This window comes from Diadema setosum, chromosome 3, assembly GCF_964275005.1.
Source record: "Diadema setosum chromosome 3, eeDiaSeto1, whole genome shotgun sequence".
NCBI lineage: Eukaryota > Metazoa > Echinodermata > Echinoidea > Diadematoida > Diadematidae > Diadema > Diadema setosum.
The window spans coordinates 25,388,325-25,409,191 of record NC_092687.1 but is presented as its reverse complement, the minus strand read 5'-3'; the positions used below and the strand labels follow the sequence as shown (position 1 = coordinate 25,409,191).

Here is a 20,867-nt window from a genome sequence, read left to right as displayed (position 1 = left end):
TGGATTTGTGGAAAGATAATAATGTACGTTCATCACTTTTTTTTTTCATGATTCATTCAAGAATTTCGGGAGTCTGACAGCCATCGGATCTCGTTACGATGTTTTTGTATTGTTTACAGACAAGTATGGTAAACATGAGAGCAAGGCTTCATAGAAGATGAATTACCCTGGTGGCAATCATTGAACGACAACTTCAATTCAATGGGCAATCGTTGGGACCACTCGCGATGTTAGAAAAAATAAACACCTCAGCATCGAGCAATTTCTATTACTGAATGGGCAATCGTCGGGACGATGTGCGACGTTTCAAACTCATACCAGACGGTGATTTAAGTTCAATGGGCAAGCCTAGGGACGATGCGCGACGCTTTAACAATTACTAAACGCGTCTCTGACCAGTGATTCAAGTTGAATGGACAATCGTCGGGACGATAAGTGCGACGTTTGAACAATTATGGATTAACAAACTCGCCACGGAACGGTGATTTAAATTCAATGGCCAATCGTCGGGACGATGAGCGACGCGAAACCATCACCAAAACCTTTACAAAACGGTTAGTCAAGTTGAATACGCAGTCGTCGGGGACGATGTGCGATGTTTGAACAATCACTGAAACGCTTCGCCGATCGACAAAAGACCTCCTTAATTGATTAGTCGCGACGAAAAGAGACGACTTCGTTCCGACTCGTCGGAACCATCTTTTGTCGATATTTATAATGAGCCAAAAAGAGCGCAGTAATGAGCACATGAGGCCCAAAATTTGGATCGTCGGGGACGATTGGCGACGATCTTTTGTCTCATATCGTCGCGACGAAGATATCTCCCTAACACAGTTTTTCTGTTGTGCCCGTATCGAAGTTCTGCGTAATCAATTTGAGCTTGACCTACTTTTTTGTGTTTTGTTTTTTAACACACATACATTTTGCGTGTAAAGAAAAATATAATTTTGTGAAGACATTTGGATCAACCATGGTGGCTTATACTAGTGGAATCTTGATATATAATCTGTAATGATTGACATGTATTTTTTCCGATGGTCTATAAGCAGGAAAAGCGCTTCTATTCACGCACACAAAACAAAAATCAAAGTGATGGTTAAATATAATTGTATTGTAATAATAGTTAGTCAGGTTGCCATGTAAAAGTTTTGTAAACTCCAAATGTGACCGTGCACCTCAAAACGAACATAAAGTCGCACACACTGATTTTGCGTGAGGACTGAAAATAAGTGAAATGGGTAAACCTACCCAAACTTGACTTTTTAATATTTTCTGAAAGAGCGGGTCTTCTTTTACATTATGCTAAAATTTGGGAACATAAAACGGGCAGGAAAGTGTGTTTTTTTAGCAGTTTATCTTGCACATTTTTTGTAGAATAGTGTGATTAGGTGTGTCTTTAGAATCCCTTTTTCATTTCTGAAAAACCTTGTCCACACTCTTCACCTTTGACTCTAATAACTTTTGAAAGGATAGTGCTACTGCTTTGAAAGTTGGCATTAATTATAGACAGAATGTGTTAATGAGGCATGCTTAATTTCAGTTTAATCTGATAATCCCTTCATTGTTGTTACTCTGGAGGTTTATTTCCTGTTTTTTGTCCCATTCATTGCACAGCCAGCACGGTTTGGTAAAGATTAAGCGCTTGAATAGACACTGTACTTGAGAGCCTCTTTTCTCAGTTCACACTTTTCCTGAGTTTGTGCTTTCTTTCCAATATTTAGATAGGTCAGGAGAGTCCATTGATTTGAGTTATACATCATTTTAAAGCTTAAAGTCTGCTCTTTCAGAATATGGTCTTAACTTAAAATTCATGTCTGGCGACTTTTTGTTTGTTTTGAGGTGCAGTGTCACAAATTGTCAATAAGATTGTATTTGAGGTTCTGCTGAAGAAGAAAAAAAAATCATATTGAAAATGAAGCTAGAATACAAGTCTGATGGAATAACAAAGTGAGTATTATTTCCATACTGTGTTTATATGAAAATTGCCAAATGTTTATGAATCACAATTGCTTATAACATTTGAATTCGGGTATCTTTAACAGACATTTGCATCTCACGACTCTTGTAATTTAATAGGTTCCTGGGAAATATATTGCCGAGTTTTTGACCCCAGAGATTGGCTGGCAGTGCTTTTTCATTCGGGTAAGAAACTTTGTGAGAAAAACCTTCAAGCCTTTCGGTGCATTATTTCATGTTTTTTTTTTTTTTTTTTTTTTTTTTTTTTTTGCCTATACTCTTGCGATGTATGCTAACAGCCGGATGAGCGTTCGTTTTATCACAATCAATGGAAATTACCTTTACTTGATAAGACTTTCGCCTGCTGGCTCTGCAGGCTTCTTCAGATCGAGCATTGTGAGAAGGACTTCCCACGAGCCGACGTAGCTGGCGCACGCCGATCTGAGGGAATGGGATCGTATAGGGCTCACACCCATAAATATTTCCCCATAGGGATATGTGTTAAAAATCAAACTTTAAAAAATTCTGTAAAATAACTCATACAAATGGCGTCTTTCATATCACATGTCAAAATAAAGTAAGATGTGCCCTTTCACTCATCAAAATATCAAGGGGGGGTTTTCAGTTCAAACTCTGTCAAAAGGTCCGCAAAGTCAGACTACGTGTCTTTTTAACTCAAAAAGGCTCTGATTTTCTGTGCGTGCGCCGAGTTAAATTAGTCCCTTTAAATTCCACAAGAAAAACCTATCACCTGCCAAGCAGAACATATTTTGTAGAGGAATTCACACTCATCAACGTGAGCTAAAAACTTTTCTTCTACCTTCATTTCCTGATTTTTTATGATTTTTTTTCTGAATTAATTTTGGTATCTTTGGTACGAATTTGTGATCAGGCCGGGAAGAATCCATTATATTTACGGGTGTGAGCCCTATAGTGAAGGTCATTTTTCTTAAATTATCATTTTTCATAACTAATGTCTTTTTCATGTTATATTGACCCACACTAATGCAAAAATATTGATATCATATCATAGTTCACCCATTTAAAGGGGATATTTAAACAAGACATGTACATAGGGATTTTTCAGATTATTGTTATAACAAATCTGCTTAACTCATACTGCAAGGAACTGACAGTTGTATGTTATGTTTTCACTGATGGAGAGATAATCACTTCTCATGGAATCGAAAAACACACAGAGACTTGAGCTTCGTGTAAAGTAAGACATTGACCCTAATTTGCAACCTACAGATGAATGAAATAAACAAAAACATTAAAAACTAATATGTGTATTGAAAACAAAGAGTGTTGACTGTATTTCTTCCACCAACAATGTGAGGACACAAGTGTACAATGATAAGAAACAAGGCTTTAAAGAACAAAGAGGTATTATTCAATAAACTACAAAGAAAGAGAGAGAAAGAGAGAGAGAGAGAGAGAGAGAGAGTGGGTAACAGTAATCGGGTCACTCAGGACTGAGAGTGCTCCAGTGGTAGTACCTACTACTGCATGCCTGTCAAAGTTCCCTGCTGCCATCAATCAGTCACCAAGCCCGAGGTTGTGTCCATGGTAATGGCTGCTTGAATGGGTCAACAAAATGAATATTTTATGACGTCACTAGAATGACATAACAGAAAGGAGAAGGTCTTCCCCATTCCTTGTAGCATGAAATATCTTAGAAAAATGATATCTCTTAGAAAAATGACATAATCAATTATCTCACTGATTCCATAGAAAAGAAATCATTATACTCTTATAATTATTAAGGAGCATAAAGAACAAGAACACAAACACTTTATTATATTGCAAGGAATATCATTCAGATCATTAGATCTCGACATTGCATCGATAAAGCAGTATATTCAATACTTCCCCATCTTGTCATAGGAGAAAGTAAAGGGAGATGGGGCCGAAAAAACTGTCTGTTCTGAAGAAGAATACCTATTTGCCTGGCCACCAACCATGGAACAAGGGAATGACTTACAAGAGTGAAAACTCACAAAATAATTCTCTGACAACCTATATTCGCCTTACCAAGGAAGACTTTGAACGCACAACACTTTCAGGCACTTGTGGAACCAACCCTCCAGATTGCGGTCAAGTTTCCCAACAAACAAGAACAGTCATGCTGTTACGGCCTAAAAAATCGGAACTGACACTTCTCAAAAGCTGTGTAACATCTGAAGATGGTTTGGCAAAAGGGCATCGAGTTATAGATGTACAAAAATTGACAGAAGCAATGAATGGTGTCTGTAAAGAGCACAGAGAGAAAAGCCCTCTGTGTAATGATATGGAATTAGTAATATCAGAGGAAGCAGAACATCAGAGAGGAATCGCTGTGCGTACATACTTTGTTTGCACGAATTGTAATTTTGTGTCTTCCACTCACAAACTTTACAAGGAGATTGCTCGAACAGGACCAGGAAGAAGAATTGCTGTACCCAACATGGCCCTCCAACTTGGGCTTTATCAGAGTAATATCGCTCAGTCAGCAGCATCGCGAATCCTGATATCAATGAGTGTACCACCAGCTTGTATGAAGACCCTTCAGGTTAATTCTAATCAATGTGGAGATATAATGGCAAAAGCAAATGAGATGGATATGACAAAAAAGCGCAGGAAAGTTGTGGAAGTACTAGAAAACAGAGGTATGGATCCAGACACACCAATCGACATCGAAATTGATCGACAGTACAATGTGCCACTGAGTCATGGAAGGAGGAGAACCCCATTTGCCCCAGCTACACAAGCAAGGGATATTGCAGTGGAAAATGTGACTTCAGAAAAGTATGTCATTTCACATCAATCCTTCAACAAACTGTGCCGATATGGGCAGAGGGAAATCCGTGCCGGTAATAAGCCCAGTTGCCCGAATCATCCAAAATGCACAGCCAATCTAAAACTGCATGAAAACATCGGAGACGAATTGAAAGGGGGCGAAATGTGTGCTAGAAACATGTTTGATGGAGAAGAAAAGCTTCTGATTGGAAGTGTGACTACTGATAGCGATGGCCATTTTGCACGAGGAATACAAAAAGTAATGAATGAAAAAGCAAATATCAAGACAGAGACATATCTATGCTCCATTCATCTACAGCGATCTCTGGCTCGTCAAATCACTAAATTGAAATTGAGCAAAACTTGCTTTCCTGGGAGAACTGTCCAAATCAGAGCAAAACAGCAACAAAATCTAGCAGATGACTTTGCACAGCGTGTTCAAGCAGAACTCAATGCAGCGCACGAAAGGTCTCCTGGTAATCTACCGAAATATACAAAGGAACTTGGTGAATGTGCAGAGGCTATACTATCATGCTATGTTGGGAATCATGAACTATGCCGTACTCAGAGTTTGGTTTGTAAAGGAGACTACAAATTCTCTTTCTTGGGACCAGCATTCAGAATAAGATTAACACTTAATGCTGATGACAAGAGACAAATACTCAACATCATCACACAGAGGTTGTCACCGAAAATGCTGCAAAAAACTAAACTGCATTCATCAACCCAGAAAGCAGAATCTATGAATGCCGCATTTGCAGTAACTAGTCCCCACTACACTGGGAGATATTCCCGTAATCGTTCAAACAGGGAACAGTCTGCTATCCAACTCACCAACAATGGACCGATCTCAATTCTAGAAAAGGCTTCGGCTGCTGGTGTACCGCTGGAGGGAGGTCGAGTTCTCAACCGCAGACTTCTACACTTGCAAAAGCGACGGGAGTACTGGAGGAAAAGGAACAGAAAACATGGGAAGGTTTCTAAAGCTATACACAGGAATTACAGATACAGACTTTATGAGCAAAGCAAAAACTGGAAGAATGACGATCGATTTCGGTCATATGTTAAAGGGCAGCTTGAAGAAGAGCACTTCTCTGTTGCACTAGATCACAGCTATGACAGAATGATTACAAATGAACTTGAAGAGTCAGATGATGAATCCATCTAGATCTGTTTTCCTGGGGCGGGGGGGGGGGGGGATAGAAATTCAAATTCAACAGATCTACAGTACAGAAGAGAGAATCATCCCCTCCTCCTTCCCCCCCCCCCCCATAGACATGATAGACTCATACCATACTCACAGTCACAGCAGTTCAGTCTTTAATTTGTATAAGGGAAAAGTACAAGTTACAGTGTGGTTCTAAAGTTTAGACTTTCAAAATGATTATAATATGTGCAAAGTCCAAAGAATCAATAGATTAAAGAATCTATCAATGACTTACTCTTTTCCATTTGCAACTTGGTATTGTGTGATAAAATTATTGAGCTGGTGGAAAAATGCACCTTGGTCTTGGATCATGTCCAGTGCAAACTTTATAAGTTTGACAAATTTGTCTGGATTTGTTATCTTCACGGCTCTCTAGCACCAGGTGACTGGGCCTCACACAATTTCGTGTGCCACAAAGGTGGGATGCATCGAGCTCAGATGGAATATCCCATGATCCAGTGACCCAGATCATCAAAGCAAGTCGATGAGCATGAATTGTTGTTCGCACTTTGCTTCTCTCTGGAATCACAACATCCACCAGCCCATAACCATTCTTTTTAATCCTTCCCGTGAAGAGCCAGCAAGATGCTGGGTCTTCCCCACACTTCTTAGTTTTGCTTTGCAACCTTTCCTTGAACGGAGAGAAGCCTAAATCACTTGTAGCCATGACAAAGTCTCTTCTTGAAAATTAATTCACTCTAACTTAGCTCTGACATAGGACTAGAGACTAGAGAAAGAGTACAGCAATAATTAACTAGGAACGGATAGGACTGTACTAGATCTAGTAATCAAACTTCCGCGCTCAGGCTCTCATTTAAGTTTTAACCCGACAGTGGCAAAAAGACTCTACCACCTAATCTATAAAATTCATGTCGGTAATGAGAAAAAGACCACACTTGAAAGAAATTTGAAATCATTTTGCAAGAATTTACCAAATCTGCATCAGCTCCAGTTTAATCCTACTCTCGTCAGGCGAAGATGTCGAAGAATAAGTATTGACTGTTTACATTGGCAATTCCCAATTGCATTGCCAAATTCACTGGACCGAGTACACGTATGTAGAATACCTATCTTGTACGCGGTACGCGTGTACGTGTATGTAGTGTCTACAGCGAGCATGCAGCCCACAATAACTCGAGTATGTGACGTGACTAGTCTTACATCTAGCTGGATTTGCATTGTGTACAGACTTGCTAACTTGTACTGCACTAAACGAGTATGGTAATTTAAATACTCTAACTGAAGTATATATAAAAAAAAATGTGTAATAGATTGCCTAAATGATCAGTTTTCACAAAACAGCACTTACTTTTTGCTCACAGTAGCTGCCATCGTCATATCACAACAATGACTCCCAGTGCAATTCAGGTTCCCATTGACTTGTGTACAATATGACCATTCTCTATAGGGCTCACACCCATAAATATTTCCCCATAGGGATATGTGTTAAAAATCAAACTTTAAAAAATTCTGTAAAATAACTCATACAAATGGCGTCTTTCATATCACATGTCAAAATAAAGTAAGATGTGCCCTTTCACTCATCAAAATATCAAGGGGGGTTTTTCAGTTCAAACTCTGTCAAAAGGTCCGCAAAGTCAGACTACGTGTCTTTTTAACTCAAAAAGGCTCTGATTTTCTGTGCGTGCGCCGAGTTAAATTAGTCCCTTTAAATTCCACAAGAAAAACCTATCACCTGCCAAGCAGAACATATTTTGTAGAGGAATTCACACTCATCAACGTGAGCTAAAAACTTTTCTTCTACCTTCATTTCCTGATTTTTTATGATTTTTTTTCTGAATTAATTTTGGTATCTTTGGTACGAATTTGTGATCAGGCCGGGAAGAATCCATTATATTTACGGGTGTGAGCCCTATATTGAGGAAAGTGAAAATTGTCCGAGGTCTCGGTTGAAGGTTCTCCCTTGTTGTTTCCGAATGTGAATTGCTTCCCTTATCCAGCGTGAGGTTTTTCCAGAGTCTCTGGCTAGGATGGAACACTTCTTCCAGTTGATGTGGTGGTTTTCACTGGCCACATGGTCGCTGATGGCCGACTTGTGCATGTGGGAGGTGGATTCCTTCTTTTTCCCCTCTTGTGTAGTAGGACGCACTAACTGTGTCTACCTCTAGTTTGTGTTCATTTTTTTCTGGTGCCAAATTTTCTAGCTGTTTCTCCAATGTAGCTTCTTTCACAGTTACCACATGGAATCTTGTAAACTACCCCCGCTTGGTCATCGATGGATCGTTTGTCTTTTGGGTGGACTAGGATGTTCCTGAGTTTCTTGTGTGGCCTGGATGCTGTGGAGATGTGGTATTTGCGGTAAATCCTTTGCAATGCTTCCGAGGTACCCTTTACATATGGGATGGTTACCATTTCCTCCTCTGATTGGTTGGTTTGGTCTGTGAGTTCTTCTTGGTTTGATTGTCCCCCCCCCCCTTTTCTTTTTGGCTTTCTTGAAAGACCAGCCAGGGTATCCACATTTCCTGAGAGAGGACTGGATGTAATCTTCCTCTTCCTTCAGGTCTGCTTCCTCCGTGACGATGCTGTGTGCTCTGTCCATGAGTGTACGGATGACCCCTAGTTTTTGATGGAGTGGATGGTGGGATTGGAAATTCAGGTATTGTCCCGTGTGTGTCTTTTTCCTGTAGACGACCATCTTGGTTGTGCCATCTGGTCTTTTTGTGATCTTGGTGTCCAGGAAAGGGATGGAATTATCAACCTGCAGCTCATGGGTGAATTTGATACTGCCTGTGTCATCGACTTGGTCTAGGTGTGCCTTTAGTCTGTCGACTGTGTCCGCCTTTACGATGGCAAGGATGTCATCCACATAACGCTTCCAAACTCTGGGTTTGATGTCATCATGAGCGGAGGCAATGGCTTCTTCTTCCAAGTATTCCATGTAGATGTTTGCGACAACGGGTGACACTGGGCTGCCCATAGCTGTTCCATATTTTTGGCGGTATATCTTGCCGTCAAAGCTGAAGTAGGTGGTCGACAAGATAAATTCGAGAAGCTTTATGATGTCGTTTACTGTGAGATTGGTCCTCTTGTGTAGTTCGGAGTCTTTCTGGAGTCTGTCCCTTACGATCTGGATGGATTGGTCGATTGGGGTGTTGGTGAAAAGGCTCACGACGTCGAACGAGACCAGAACTTCATGTTCCTCGAGTGTGATGTCCTTAAACTCTTCTGCCAAGTCCTTGGAATTGAGTACATGGTGATCTGTCTTCCCTACCACCGGTGACAATATGTCTGCTAATGACCTTGAGGTATTGTAACCGATGGATCCAATGTAATCCACTATGGGGCGGAGGGGAAAGCCTTCTTTGTGAGTCTTAGGGGTACAATACAGACGTGGTACATTCTCGGCCGTTGGATAGAGGTAGTCGTACTGTTTGGAAGTGATCTTGTTGTGAGCTTTGAGCGGCTTAAGTAGCGCTATTAACTTCCGTTTGTAAGAGGCAGTGGGGTCACAAGATAGTAATTCATACGTCCTAGCATCTGCCAACGTGGTACTGACCTTGTCTTTGTAGTCTCGAGTGTCCATGACCACTGTAGCTTTCCCCTTATCTGCGGGAAGGATGATAATTTCCTTATTGGAAGCTAGTTCTGTCAATTTTTCGTCTGTGCTGATCTCTCAGATCGGCGTGCGCCAGCTACGTCGGCTCGTGGGAAGTCCTTCTCACAACGCTCGATCTGAAGAAGCCTGCAGAGCCAGCAGGCGAAAGTCTTATCAAGTAAAGGTAATTTCCATTGATTGTGTTAAATCAATGTTCATCCAGTTGATTTTCCAATCAGATGAACCTTTTCAGCGAGTATGCTAACAGCCATATGTAATTGTACGTAAAGGATACTATTGCAAGTTAAAGACGTGGTAAATTAACATATTGCATACACAGTTAGGGTGAATATCATGTCCTGCAATTTCTTGCATAACTTTGCCTTTCTTCCTTCTCATATTCATTCCTATGATAAAATTTCAAATTTCTGCTCATTTATTTATTTTTCCATTCATCCCCGTATATGTTGCTTATTGCCCAACAACCAGCAACCTTCATGCGGGAACGTTAATTGTTATTATTATCATTATTATTATTTACTTACCCAGGCGTATTACAACACCCCAAGGAAAACTACTATAACGTTTACGACAGAAGCTAATATTACGCCGGTGGACAAGTTTCCCGTGCCGGACTGCCATGGAGTCGAATGCAAAGGGACTCTTGTATAATTACTGAAAGTGATGGGGTTTAATTTTCCAATTTAATCTTTGGTGTTGTTGTTATAATGTTAACAAACTATTGCATTTTTATTCGTATCAAAGAGTACCTCGCAATGCCTTCTGGAATATTTGTGTTTCAAATAAAATTTATATAACTGAATCTTCCTCTTGGATAAAGTCATCGGGACAGATCGAAGCTAATTCATCAAGTAATGTTTAAAATTGTTGCCTCATGGACAAGACAGCCAGTTCCTTCTTATGATAAAACCAAACAAAGAGATGGAACATGTTCCCTTGTGTAACACCTTAGGAAGTTAAAAAAAATCCATCAAATGTGATTTTTTTTCACATTGTTTGAAAGAACTATCCTTCTATTATATTGTTCTTTAGTTTTGGAATTATAACATGAACGGGAAAGAGTGTTTTAAGCCGTATCAAAAATTGAGATATGAGATTGTGAACTATAAGTTAATAGAGGTTCAAGGGGACTTCCGAAATAGATATTGTGTTTTTATTATGTCTGCTTCTTTATGTTTCTAATAAAATATAATACGGAATGCATTTGACATTTGCTTTATAAAAAAAAAGAAAAAAAAACCTACGCAAGATATCTTTTTTTTCACTCTGTTCACCGGTCATGAATGAACTTCGGTAATGACGCAGGTACGAAGCAGCAAAGTACAGAATAAGTACGGGCACACGTATTTTGTTTGTAATTTTGGTGAAGCACATGCATGCTCAGGCTCTACACATTGCCTTATGTGTTGTTGTACTTTACTAAACTTACACTGTACAGATGGCACTGATATGGGAGTAAGGTTTGTTGACGTATTTTTTGCAACATAATCAGAATTGCGCCGATACTGGTAGAGCGCGTTATACTTGTACATTTAGTATTCCATACATGACTATTTCCGAACACCACTATCTTCATTAATTTTGGACTTGGGGCAAAATCTTACTGTCATATGACATTTTATTTTCCGTCAGTATTTCAACGAATAAATCTTGATGTGACTATTCGGATACCCTACAATAAAATACGGTGTCTATATGGGATGACATTCGGATACATGTTCTACAATATATTTCATGTTCTTACTTCATGATTTTACAAATGTGGGATTTACATGTTTTGTATTTTAGTGTATCAAAAATGTTTTGCAAAGATTTAGATAAGCGCTGGAGCCAGAGTGTATTATAAGGTGTTGCTTATGCACCGCTAAACTTTGATATTTGATTATGGAAATTATCATTATCCTACGAATCAACATGTCACAACATGTCACATACCACGCTGTCATAAATGAATACTCTTTATCTAGTCATCTTTTTGAAAGATATTTAAATTGAAAATGTGTAGACGTGCTGATTAGAGGATAATGACTCCCGTGGGTCCTGTGATCGCACTTTTGTCATGAACAAATAATGAAACCTATATTTTCTGTTTGTTGTGGTTTGCGTGTGTGTGTGTGTGTGTGTGTGTGTGTGTGTGTGTGAATGGGTGTGCGTCTGTTTATTCATACTTATTATTGCATATATGTAACAACAGATTACGATACCAAATTAGATCAGAATACAGTCTATTAAAGAAATCGAATGGCGTACTTTATCACAGTAAGAGCAAACATTATGGTCTGTCTTCTCTCTGTCACCATCATCATGCTTCCATTATTAGACATGGGGCACGTATTCGTATAGCCCATATGAGGGCAAATCATTCTCTACTGACACAGGTTCAGTTATACCACGACGGGTAACTTCCATAATCCCTGATGAAATATGGGGTGAGCGAATGAGAAGCGTTTGATCCTCGAAATAAGATCTTCTTTTCATATCTGGAGGAGGTTTGGGTAAAAAAAAAAAATCAAAAAATGCACACGTGTGGTCAGTATTCCAGCAATGAATCGAATACGGGACAATACCATAACGAAGTTCCCCATACAATAAAGTCAACGTTCAGGTGTCGAAATTACTGCTCAATGAATGAGCAGCAGTTTCGAGACCAGGGACCCGTTTCATTAAACTTGTCATCAGTGACAAGTTGTCATATATGTGTAAAGCTACTGAAATCCTTGCATCTGATTGGCTGAGAGCAAATTTGTCACAGAAATGTGGCAATTGTCACTGATGACAAGTTTAATGAAACGGGCCCCTGAACGTTGACTTCATTGTAACCGTACTTTAATCTATTGTTCAGTATTAACAACATTTTTAACATTTTTAACAATAGGTCGAAATATATATACTATATTCATGTCACAAGAGAGATGGAAGAAAAGTACTGTGATTTTTCTTTTGTTTTTTTTTAGAATAAAATCGTGTGTTTAGCAACATGTTTAGGCAGTGTTGCAGCTGCTTCAATGGCATACCGAAGTGGTTCAACAGATGGAGTAACAACAGTGTTATTTCCTTTGGTCCCATGTTTGATGCAGTCACTAAGAAATATTTGAAGTAGGTGTGATAATCTGTATCTGACTCACAGATAGAAAGACAATTGATTCATGTGGCATTGCATCATGACTCGTCACTCTCAATGGAAGACATGTCTTTGTGATGGTAATTACTTTTCGCTGTCCCTTCTTATGAAACACTGCAACACATAATTAGTACATTCAATTAGAAATCACACAGACAAGATGTATTGTTTGTGTGTTTATGCATAATTATTAGATGAATTACCTCCTTATGACAGCAGGGTAAACGATTCGTGAAGACCTCAATTTGTCGGAATAAAAACGTTATTTTTTTACGGGGGGGGGGGGGGTACAATATGGATCCATGTATCAGCTATCACCAAAGAAGTACTAGGCGAACTCGCCTAGGACCTACATGCTATCACCTGACTGCTACTCATAGGCAGGATAAAACCAGATGTATGTAGGTCTATCATGTTTGAGGCAAACATCGTATACTACAATAAACAAACGAAGATAACGTCTTTATCCTCACTGCTCACCGTCTTTTGCAAAAGGGAAAAACACATTTTATTGAGAACAAAGCGTACCGCATATCGCCGATACATTCAATTCAATTCAATTCAATTCAAATGATTGCAGTTACATAAAGAATAATACAAGCACTATTCCGATCACCGCTTACATGAGTACATACTAAGTAATTTTGAATTACATAATCTTCAGCAAAACATGAATACTATTTTGGTAGTATCAAGTTTGTATTTCGATAAAAAAACAAGTAGGCAAATGCAATCTCATTTTCAACTCTTTCATGCGAAAGAGGATTTCACAAGAGAAGCATAGCTTGTACAGTTTGTGAGTTGCTCCTAGTGATGAAGTCAAAAAAGAAAAAAAAAACTTCCTGATTGACTCGATTACCTCCAACATAATTCAAAATAATATATCATAATATTATGAAACGAATGGCAAGTCATGTAGTGCCCTTAACCACAGTGGGTTATTCGCAATAACTTTACTTTTCCTATATTATAGCCATAAAATACAGTGTCTTAGTTAAGTATTTGCTATTGATACCGTGTATTCATTTTTAAACAAAATTAATATAACTTTTATTTTTGTGTTCGATTCATGTACATTGCCATCTGTAGCGAAGAAGTTATGTTTGATATTATTGAAAAAAAAAACAACAACAAAACTATTCTATACGTAAGACATTTGGCTGAAGAAAATAAGATTAACCAAATTTGAAGACCAAACTATGGACTTGCAGTTTCATGGAAATATGAAACATTCTTTTAAAGTGCAGATTTTGTAATCTCTATTTTACAGCATAACAGGATTTCTTGATTCCCAATGTAGTCTGCATAATTGTCATATAGATCACCTTGATAATAGTGTGAAGTGCCCTTTTAATTTTTTGTGGACACTTGCAGTATTCTCAAAACTCTGTTTTGAGAATGAAAAAAAAAAAGATTATGATGAGCATACATTTGCGGACGTGTCAATTGTCAAGTTTGTTTAAGCACCTCACATTGAAGACAAAGTCCATTTATTCAATGTTTTATCACTTTACCCTATCATGCATACTCCATTGCTCTCATGCATATGCACAGTTTCAGTGGAATACCTTATACTTTGTGAAAGTCATAGACAATAACCATGTAATTCGTGTTGCCTAGTATAAAAGAGGTTTCCATGATGTAATTCTTGTGTCGACCAATACCAAGGTAAATTGTAGAAAAATTAATCTATCTGCGTATATGTATATATATATATATATATATATATATATATATGAAGAGTTTGTTTGCAAAAACCGATAAGTCCATATTTGCCAAATGGAGATATTTGCGATTAAAGGTCAAGAAAAATAAAGAGAATAATAAGAAAATTTGTGCTTCTTTTGACCATAACTTCAAAAATGTACCTTTATATGTAGTGACCAATATATCATTTAAAAGGTATTATTTTGTACTTTATTACAGAGACCGTACTTCAGAATCTTCAAAAATGGACTTATCGGTTTTTGCAAACAAACTCTTCATATATATGTATATACATATACATATTTGTCTGACTGTGTTTATCAAATCTCAAGGAATGAAACAGAAAGAAAATTAACATTCCTTAATGCATGTAGCGAAAACAAAACACAACACCCTAAACATGTGGAAGCTTTTGTAACATTATATTTGTTTTTTTACTACATAGCGCCTTAAATTTGTCGTCGATGGTTCATTTCTTTGTTTTTAATCAGTTAAAAGGGGGTAGGATTAGGGTAATACCAATCTATTTGGAATCTTTCAATCACTAGATAGTTTGTTTCTGTTAACTCGGCATTCTAGTGCTTTACTTATTTATTTGTTAGTCATTTTGAGTATGAACGACGTTTACGCAAGTCTTATCTACGTCATGAATTTACATAATTAACATATCAGATGTAGGAGATTTTGATTTCACAGTTTACACTCAGAGTCATCTTGTTAGTCAAAAATGACTTCCCCCTTGGGGAAACGTTTGATACAACCTATAATATACTGTAAGGAGAGAAAGATAGATGAACAAACCTTCTGCCACCCTCATGTACCTTTGCACACCCACCCTAACTTGTTGACAATGGAATGATGGTAACTGCGTTATGTGATGAGTGTTTGCCGTATGTTGACTTTGCTTCCCTGCTTTACCAAAACTTGCTTGGAGTTCATAACAGTAGAAAGTCTACCATTAATCGAAACTTAACATGCAACAACTGGGTCAATTAGACCAATCTCACTGCTTGGAGGGAGGTAGGGGTTCGGGTATGAAAGACAATAACGTCTGGCACGAAAATCAAGTCACTCGAATTGATTATACACTAATGATAATAATACACATTCATGTCTATTATTAAGTGCATTCGTGTAGTATGTGACCGAGCATCACTAAACCAACCAAAAGTCGCTACCCTTGATTTTACGTGAGGAGTAAAAAAAAGTGAAACGGGTCAACCAGGTCAATCTTTTTATATTTTGTGAATGAGTTATTCTTCTTCTACTCCTCTACATTGTTAATACGTTTGGGATCTGAAATGGATCGAAAAGTGTGTTTTCAGCAATTTCTCTACAGCAATTTTTTTGTGTGTGTGTAGAGTTGTGTGATAAGGTGTGACTTAGAGGCCCCTTTTCAACTCATGAAAATTCTTTGCAAACTCTTCGCATTAAAGCGTTAAATTCCTTTTCATACTTGCCCAAACCCGTTATAATTGAGCCGCAGCCCACTCTGTAATTCAGCGCCCATAAATAACGACACTATGAAAGGGGAGTGATATGATAGCCGTTTAATACGAAGGCAGAGGTTCACTAATGTAGATTGAAAAGAAGCCATGAAAAAAAAATGAAAAGAAGCGGCCATTATCTTAAAATGAAATAAAATAAAATAAAATGAAATAAAATAAAATAAAATGAAATGAAATGATATATAACAAAACAAAACAAAATAAAATGAATGATAAAAGCCTGCCCCTCCCCCCCCCCCCAAAAAAAAAGGCTCTGGTATGATTTGCTACTGGCAAAAGCTTCTCCATTTTTGTTCGGTACCACAACCGGAGTCCAAAAAAGAGGACTGATAACACCCTATGTATTCCTATGTATTGTTCAAAAAGTATGCTTAGCTATTATTGTGTCGGCCTATGGCCGCGGAAAAAACAAACAAAAGTAAAACATAAGACTGAAGTTTAATATATTATAAACATTATCGTGCTGTGCATCACTTGACATATTTATCTGTAGTTATTATATAGGAAATATACGAACATATTTCTCATTGAACCGTGGACTGCAATATCTCTTATGACTCGACAGTGTCAACAGAATGTATGTCACATGATATACGAAACAGTGATTTACTTGCAAGCACAAGGTTAATTTATAGGGAGTAGTTCCGCATTACCAGTCTTATTCTTCAGGAGAAAACTGTCTCAAAATGGTCGACTGGAACTGACCTGAATTGATATCATTTATAAGATCACTCAAGCATGTATGGGATAAACTTCAGATGTGATTCCCCTCTGCAGTAAGATACAATGAGCACGGTGATGATATAATGTGCCTTGGTTATTATAGCGATATAAACGCTGCAGCAGTAGAGATCTCAACTAAGGGGCATCGTGCTTGATGATGAATGGTTGACCTATTCTCCGAGCTACAAAAGCTCCTACTGTTGGCTATACTTTGCAAGAGGTGGCTCGACTACCGTCCCCTTTTGGGATATTGTGGTGATCAAGAAATTATACACGAGAGGCATGCCGAACATTGGGATCCAACGTACCTTCACACTCGTGATTTCAAATTTAACAGTGTGTAACTATTTGTCATGGATAGAAGGCAAGACTTCGTTCTGCTACTGACATTGATTACATCGGTGTTCTGTAGTCTCGCTGCAGAAGGTATGTTTAACGTACTCATGTATCAACTTGGTGTAGATTGCTGGAAGTCAATATAAGAATTATACGTAAGTAAACTAAGTATTGCTCTTCAGAACATCATGAATTTGATTTCAACAGATATCTGTAATAATTAAAATGTTACAGCGGGCAAACCGAATTGCGGCATTACACTCAAAAGGGTGTTTTGACTTGGTGGATAATAAGCCCCCCCCCCCCCACACGCACACACACAAAAAAAAAAAAAAAAACAAAAAAACAAGGGTATCAACAAAGTTCATTCCGCATTTCTGTAATAGCTCATCATGAGTGAGGGTGACACAACAAGTAAAATATGATGTGTACATGATGAATGTAAGTGTCTTGGTGCGGCCTGTGCAACGTATTTGATCGAGTGTGACTCAGACCATGTCCATTTCGAGGCACATATGGTCCCACTCTGTTAAGAAGATTAGAGTAGTTTAAGAAGTTAGGGGTTGAAGAATGATCGCACAACGGCACCTTTTGACATTGTTTTAGAATTTTAGACGGGTTCTTATGCAGATTATTGTTTGATTTGGTTCGACATTACCTACCACAGCTAACAATGTGGAAATCAATGATTCATTAGCCGGGTTCACACGTACATCAATTAGCGGGATACAAATCTCGAGATTTGCATCGCGATCGTCATCCCGCTAATTTGTACGTGTGAACCCGGCTATAGTTGTTGTCAAGACACACAAATTTAACACCTGCAAAGTGGGAACGCTTCGATTAATAAGATACACACACACACACACACACACACACACACACGCACACACACGCACATACACAAAAGCCTTAAATATAGGCAAATGGGTACAGATATTTTGGGAGAGGTGAGAGATCCGGATTTAAATTAAGCAAATGGATGATCTGATGCCTTCATCAAGACCGTTCATGGTCTTCAGCGTGCAAGGTTCTTTAATTCGAGGAAAGAGAAAGAAAATAAAGTATACCAATATCAGGTACAATTTTAGCTGCATTTGCAGTAGCATACGGGGGTGGGAAGGGTTTCTTTTTAAAGGAAAGTTAATGGGATTTCAAAACAACTTAAAAAACAACAACAACAACAGAAGGTCTTACTTCTTCCGGTAAAAGGAAACAACAATTGTATTGTTTAAAGATGAATAGGTGTAAAATAATATAGGATATCATGTTAACACGAATGGTGATGTAAAATTTACCTATATTTGATATTGCTGGTTGCCATGGCAACCACAAACTGCCAAATATGTCAGTGAGATTTTGCGTATTTTCCTGTTCCAATTCCAATTAACAATATTATAATGTATGAAATGGGCGTTTCTTGACTGAAATTTGCTGAAGAAGCAAAATGTGAAGTGATTATGGCCCTGAAATGTTTTTAGAAGATCCCAATGATATAGTTAATGTTTTTAACTCTTATTTTTCAATGACTGGAGAGAATTTGGCAGACAAAATACCACAGTCAAATATACATTTTTCGAAATTCTTTGGTCAATCCAATTTCAGTTCTATCTTTTTTGTTCCAACAACAAAACATGAAATAATAGATATTGTTACCGCAATGAATAACAAGCGAAGTGCCGGTTATGACGATATCAGTAATTTTATTTTAAAGGGAATTATATCTTCAATTGCTGACCCACTTTCATATATCTTCAATAAATCCTTATCATGTGGTGTTTTTCCTGATTTTATGAAAATAGCTAAGGTTTTCCCTTTATTCAAAAAAGGAGATGATTCGGATATATGTAATTACAGACCGATTTCTTTGCTTTCATATTTATCTAAAATATTGGAAAATTGATATTTACAAGAACAATACATTTTCTGAATTTGCATAATGTTTTTACAAATTCTCAATTTGGGTTTCGTCAGAAACATAGCACCATTCATGCTCTTTTAAAGTTTATTGACCACGCTGCGCACACTATTGATAATCATTCTCATCTTATTGGTATCTTCCTGGACTTCTCCAAGGCCTTCGATACAATTAATCATGAAATATTACTTTATAGACTGTCTCATTATGGAAGGCCTTGGAGTGGTTCAGGAGTTACCTACAAAACCGAAAACAATATGTATCTCTGAACGAGTACAGCTCGAGTTTAGAATTCATTAAATGTGGCGTCCCACGGGGTAGTTTATTAGGACCTTTACTTTTTTATCATTTATATTAATGACTTTTGCAGATCATCTGACATACTCTCATTTATACTTTTTGCTGACGATTCAAATATTTTCTTTTCTTACCAAAATCCAGATACGCTTGTACGCATCGTTAATTCCGAATTGAAAAAAGTAACTCAGTGGATAAGAGCTAATAAATTATCTCTTAATCTTCAGAAAACTAAGTTTACGCTTTTTAGTAATTCTTTAGAAGATTTAGGCAAAGGTACAGGTATTGTTAGAACGAGTTTCTCATATGAAATTCCTTTGTATTACAGAGGACGATAAACTTTCGTGGAGGCCTCATATTACAAACATTAGTACAATAATTTCACGCAATATTGGTATTATCAATAGACTCAAGTTTCATATTCCATTGTCCTCTTTGTTGACGTTGTATTTTTCTCTAATTTTACCTTATCTTAATTACGGACTCCTAGCGTGGGGTAGTGCCCATCAAAACTTATTAGATAAATTACTTTTATTACCAAAAAAAAAGTTATTCGTATTATTTGTGGCGTCCCGCCACGTTATCATACAGAGCCATTATTCACTAAGTATAAGATTTTGAAAATTAAAGATTTGTATTTTTTTTCAACTTGGTCAGTTTATGTTTCATTACAGTCTAAATGTATTTTCCAGTATTTTCAATTCAATGTTCCCACGGATCCAGTCTTTTCATGATTATCCCACTAGACAATCTATTGAGTTTCATTTACCCCTCCTGAGAACTTTATTGGCCAAGAATACATTTATATAAACCGGTCCTAGATTTTGTAACTCACTGAGCTGTGAAATAAAAATGTCCCAATCTTTGTATTCTTTTAAGCGCAAGTTGAAATCGTTTCTATTAAATCCTCTCTGATATGTTTTTTTTTTCCCCTTAGCTATAGGTTTCGTCAACCTCAGGGTTCATCATCCATCCACCAATCATTCAATCACCGAATTCATTATTACGCAAAGAAGTAGCCATCACAATCCTTGGTCAGCTTCATGCAGCACCAACTCTATGAAGCACATTCTCTATCATTCCCTGTTCCATTTCCCTTGTTCAGCGTGTAGGCATTCTCACATTCTCTCATTCTCTCTTTCTTTCTTTCCTTCCATACTTTTCATCTATTCTGGCAAGTTGTGTCATGTTGTTGTGTTTCTTCTGTTTTGTCCCGTCCTGTCGTATATCATATTTTGTCACAAGTGTTTGTAGTAATTCATAAGTTTTGTGAGTGGTTCACAATCTACAAGCTTTGCTTTTTAGTGGACCTCTCTATTCTTTCTTTCTTTCTTTTTTTTTAACTGAATCATGACTTCGTATTATTTTTTTTTTTTGCCAGTATGCGCTCTTATGTTTATCGATATCATTTATTTATTGCAAAGGCAAATGTTTTGTTTATGATTAATACGTGATTTATCTTGTGTTATGTTTTTGTTGAAAGAAAGAAAAAAAGAAGAATGAAAATAAATGAATTGAATTGAATTGAAAAAAATTCCTATGATTTCCTTTGTTTTTCTGTGACAATGGCATAAAACAATGGATATAATAAAGATACTTGAATATAACAGTATTTTTCAAAGATTGCTGTTCTATTTTGTGCCATTTTGATTCCTTCACCGAAGTTATACTTCTTACATCACTTGTTTATCACATTATCAATCTCCAAACGTAAAATTCCAGTATTATGGAAATATGAA

At 37.5% G+C, this 20,867-nt stretch overlaps 2 protein-coding genes across 2 annotated transcripts in view; both read left to right on the top strand.

The window, feature by feature from the left end:
- LOC140246716 (autocrine proliferation repressor protein A-like) overlaps window positions 1–10,169 on the top strand; it is a 61,936-nt gene extending 51,767 nt beyond the window's left edge. The window contains exons 14-15 of the mRNA XM_072326056.1: window positions 2,077–2,142; window positions 10,047–10,169. Coding sequence (XP_072182157.1) covers window positions 2,077–2,142; window positions 10,047–10,169 — 189 coding nt within the window. The remainder of the gene's footprint in view (window positions 1–2,076; window positions 2,143–10,046) is intronic.
- A 6,761-nt stretch (window positions 10,170–16,930) lies between these two features.
- Window positions 16,931–20,867, top strand: part of LOC140246715 (uncharacterized) — a 73,538-nt gene continuing 69,601 nt past the window's right edge. Inside the window, exon 1 of the mRNA XM_072326054.1 lies at window positions 16,931–17,003. Within this exon, the coding sequence (XP_072182155.1) occupies window positions 16,931–17,003 (73 nt within the window). The remainder of the gene's footprint in view (window positions 17,004–20,867) is intronic.